The sequence below is a fragment of the Penaeus vannamei genome, unplaced genomic scaffold, assembly GCF_042767895.1.
Source record: "Penaeus vannamei isolate JL-2024 unplaced genomic scaffold, ASM4276789v1 unanchor381, whole genome shotgun sequence".
Taxonomy (NCBI): Eukaryota; Metazoa; Arthropoda; class Malacostraca; order Decapoda; family Penaeidae; genus Penaeus; species Penaeus vannamei.
In genome coordinates, this window is record NW_027213385.1 from 15,001 (window position 1) to 20,000 (window position 5,000).

At 35.8% G+C, this 5,000-nt stretch overlaps 1 protein-coding gene across 1 annotated transcript in view; it reads right to left on the bottom strand.

Moving 5' to 3' along the window:
* LOC113825744 (heat shock 70 kDa protein cognate 4-like) overlaps nt 1-3,228 on the bottom strand; it is a 3,290-nt gene extending 62 nt beyond the window's left edge. Inside the window, exons 1-3 of the mRNA XM_070119603.1 lie at nt 3,055-3,228; nt 2,002-2,173; nt 1-1,885 (exon numbers count right to left, since the gene is read on the bottom strand). The exon at nt 1-1,885 is cut by the window's left edge and continues 62 nt beyond it. Of these exons, the coding sequence (XP_069975704.1) occupies nt 152-1,885; nt 2,002-2,172 (1,905 nt within the window). The 5' untranslated portion in view covers nt 2,173; nt 3,055-3,228 and the 3' untranslated portion in view covers nt 1-151. The remainder of the gene's footprint in view (nt 1,886-2,001; nt 2,174-3,054) is intronic.
* Nucleotides 3,229-5,000: the final 1,772 nt, after the last annotated feature.

The window sequence follows — 5,000 nt, forward strand, 5'->3', positions numbered from 1 at the left end:
ATTCATTGATGTAGAATATGCCAGGTATATTTTTATGAAAAGTATTACCTGTTTGCAGCTCATTTGATACAAACGTTTAACTATTTACTGATAATCAAAACCTTAAACCGCAGTTGAATGCAGTCAGTACAGTCTTGTCATTCCCTGGTGTTCAGTCAACTTCCTCGACCGTCGGGCCCTTGCCGGAGGAAGCGCCTTCACCTGGGGCTCCGCCTGCTCCGTGGACTTTACTAGCCAGCGGCCGCCACACCTGCTCCAACTCCTTCATCTTGTACTCATACTCGTCCTTCTCTGCTAGCTGATTCGCATCCAGCCACTTCAGCGTCTCGTCAGCCTTCTCCTCCACGGAGCGTTTCTCGTCAGCCGACAGTTTGTCAGCAACCGAAGATTCATTTACGGCTGACTTGACGCTGAAGCACAGGGACTCCAAACGGTTCTTGGCATCAATTCGTTCTCTCTGCTTTGCGTCCTCCTCGCGATACGATTCTGCTTCATTGACCATCCTCTCGATTTCCTCTTTGCTCAGACGACCCTTGTCGTTGGTGATGGTGATTTTATTCTCCTTCCCTGTAGATTTGTCGACAGCTGACACGTTAAGTATACCGTTGGCGTCAACATCGAAGGTGACCTCAATCTGCGGCACTCCTCGCGGGGCGGGTGGGATTCCGCTCAGCTCGAACTTACCCAAAAGGTTATTATCTTTCGTCATGGCACGTTCTCCTTCGTACACTTGGATCAATACCCCTGGCTGATTATCTGCGTACGTTGTAAATGTTTGTTGTTGTTTTGTAGGAATGGTAGTGTTTCGTTTAATTAAGGCTGTCATAACTCCACCGGCTGTCTCGATGCCCAAAGACAGGGGAGCCACATCCAGGAGCAGGACATCCTTTACACCTTCGGACTGATCCCCACGTAAAATTGCTGCCTGAACTGCAGCTCCGTAAGCTACAGCTTCGTCTGGGTTGATGGACTTGTTCAGTTCCTTGCCGTTGAAGAAATCTTGGAGGAGTTTTTGCACCTTGGGGATGCGTGTTGAGCCTCCAACTAGGACAATGTCGTGGATAGTGCTCTTGTCTAACTTGGCGTCTCGGAGAGCTTTCTCCACCGGTTCTAGAGTTCCTCGGAAAAGATCGGAACAGAGCTCTTCGAATCTTGCACGAGTGATGGAAGTGTAAAAGTCAATGCCCTCGAACACAGAATCAATTTCTAGACTGGCTTGAGTGGACGAAGAGAGAGTTCGCTTGGCTCGTTCACAAGCGGTTCGAAGACGTCGAAGTGCACGTTTGTTGCTTGTCATATCCTTTTTATATTTTCTCTGAAATTCTTGAGTAAAATGATTTACCATTCTATTATCAAAGTCCTCGCCGCCCAAGTGAGTGTCTCCTGCGGTCGACTTGACTTCGAACACTCCGTCGTCGATGCTCAGGATGGACACGTCGAAGGTACCGCCTCCCAGGTCGAAGATCAACACGTTTCGCTCTCCTTTTCCACCAGTTTTCTTGTCCAGTCCATAAGCAATGGCGGCGGCTGTTGGTTCGTTGATGATCCTAAGAACATTGATGCCCGCGATAGCTCCTGCATCTTTTGTGGCTTGTCTTTGGGAGTCGTTGAAGTAGGCGGGGACCGTGATCACGGCGTCCTTGACAGTCTTTCCTAGGTAGGCTTCGGCTGTCTCCTTCATCTTGGTTAGCACCATGGACGAGATCTCCTCAGGGTTGAAGGTCTTGTTTTCTCCCTTAAACTCTACCCTTAACTTTGGTTTGCCGCCCTCGTTGATGACAGTAAAAGGCCAGTGTTTCATGTCACTTTGAATGGTTGGGTCGTCAAATTTGCGGCCAATGAGACGTTTGGCGTCAAATACTGTATTGTTAGGGTTCATGGCCACCTGTCAAAGAGAGAATGAGTAAATGAATAGGCATTTAATTTGTTAAAAAATGCATTGTATTGTTCACTTTAAAACAAATAAGAATGTTACTATACTAATAATCTAAAAAAAATTACCTGATTCTTGGCGGCGTCTCCGATGAGTCTCTCGGTGTCGGTGAAGGCCACGTAGGAGGGCGTGGTCCTGTTGCCCTGGTCGTTGGCGATGATCTCGACCTTGCCGTGCTCGAACACTCCCACGCACGAGTAGGTCGTGCCCAGGTCGATGCCGATAGCTGGAGCTGCCATTCTGGAATCACGATGATAATTACTAAAGAAAGATAAATGGAAATACAGTTATTTAAGAATTATATATGCACACATACACATGTATATATATTACCATATCCGGGAAGATCGGAAAAGGGAATCTATATATGTGTACACATATACGTATACATTTGTGTATATGTGAATGAACTGAGTATATGTGTATTTGTACATATGCGTGCGTGCGTGCGTGTGTGTGTGTGTGTGTGTGTGTGTGTGTGTGTGTGTGTGTGTGTGTGTGTGTGTGTGTGTGTGTGTGTGTGTGTGTGTGTATGATTGTGTGTACTTGTATTGGATGCCATATTAATGGGTAATTCTATGTACGCATACATGTAAATATCTATAAGAATCAGCAAATGAATAAACAAATAAGTAAATATGTGCACACACACTCGTTTATTGGAAGACTTTAGTAACGCATTTCATTATTTTCTGTATAAAATGAGTAGATGCATTCTTCCATCTTACATAGGGGATGGAAGAATGCATCGTTACTTCGATAACCTGGCATTGTACAAAAAAAATTAACTCCCACTCATAGACGTTGGACATAAAGCCTCACTATCATACTCGAGCTGAGGAGCTAAACACTGTTCTTAAAGCTAGTCTAGATTTCTGTGGGGTCTTATAGCGCTCTCGTCATTTCGTAAAAACTAATAATAATAACATTGGTCTGGGTATTGTTAAAGAAATGACAGTTATTGTTAAAACTGCTGTCTTTTCATCATATATCTAACCTAATATGGAAACCATTTCTTTTTCTGATAATGATATTACTAAAATAGGTTGTATATTACATATCATACAATACCTGAATCATGAACAAACTATTTCAGATTTCACCAGTAGCAAGATACTTACCTTTTGGTCTGGTTTGGTACAGAATCCGCCCAAGATTTGCGCAAAAGTTAGTGTCTGTCTGCTGTTCACTCCGAAGGTAAACTGAAGGCTGCTTAGATTAGTCTGCCATGAAATACTCGACCATTTTCTCTAGAACGTTCCTCTTAGCAAGCTGTTTAACCAATCAGAACCACGCCTTCCGTGACGTCACTGTAAGACTGACATGTGATTGGAGGAACGTGTCTGAGTGGGTTGCACGATTTTTATACAGTATTCAGTGAAGTCAAGAAGCTCTAATTTTAGTTCAGTGACTGTTCAACACTCCGCATAGGTTATGAGAGTATGATATTTATAATGAGCGTTCGAAGTGCCCTTTAGAGTCTACTTATTATTCTCATTCCAGATATCTGTCGGAAATCAGAAAATAAAGAAAAGAAAAGGAAGATCAAACAAGGCAAAAAAGCTTAACCTGTAAAAGCCGGTATTTTATCATTTAAAGTTCAACTCGTAAGATGTATTAATTATTATCATCATCATTATTAGTATCATGATCACCATGATCATGATCACCATCATATTATCATCATTACTATCACTTACTTTACTATCAATATTATTATCACCATCGATGATAATAATAATAATAATGATAATGTAAGAAATGATCATTATAAAAGTAATAATAATGATGATAATAATGATGATGATGATAATGATAATAATGATAATAATAATAATAATAATAATAATAATGATAATGATAATGATAATGATGGTGATAATGATAATGATAATACTGATAATAATAATAATAATAATAATAATAATAGTAATAGTAAAAATCATGATGATGATAGTAGTGATAGAAATAAATGTAATAATAATAGAAATGATAGTAACAATAAAGGTAATGATGATACAAATAACAATCATGAAAAGGATATGATAATTATGATAAGAAAGGAAATTATAAGGAAAGTGCTAATACTAATAGCAATAGTGATGACGATGACAATGATAATAACGATAATAATAATGATGATAATAATGATAATAATAATGATAATGATAATAATAATAACAATAATAACAATAATAATAGTAATCCTAATAATAATGATAATGATGATAATAATAATGATAATAATAACAATAATAATAATAATAATAATAATAATAATAATAATAATAATAATAATGATAAAATGATACTAAACAATAGATGATAAAAGATAGTCATGAAAAAAATGATGAAGACAACAGCAATAATAATTATAATAACAATAATAGTTATGATAATGATAATGATAGTAGCATTGATGATAATGATAATAATAATGATAATAACATCAACAATAATAATAATAATGATAATAACAACATCAATGATAATAATAATAATGAAAATGATAACAGCATAAATATAATGATATTAATAACATTGATGACAATAATGATGATAGTAAAGGTAATGATAATAGTGATAATAATAATAATGACAATAATGATAATGATAATAGTAATAGTAATAATAATAATAATAATAATAATAATAATAATAATAATAATAATAATAATAATAATAATAATAATAATATTAATAATAATAATAAATGATGACAATGATAGTGATAAAAATAATAAAAATAATAAAGATAACGATAATAACTTTAACAATAACAACAACAACAATAATCACGAACATAAAAGTAATGATAGCAGTGAGGATTATAGAAATAACTGTAATGGTAATGATACTGATAATAACAATTATAACAATAATAATATTCATAATGATAATTATGATAATGATAATAATGACAAAATAATGATAATGATATTGATATTAATAATGTTAATAATAATTACAATGATAATCATAATCATAAGAATAGTAGTAATAGTAATGATAATAATAATATTAATTATCATAATAACAATGAAAAATGATGATAGTGATAATAGTA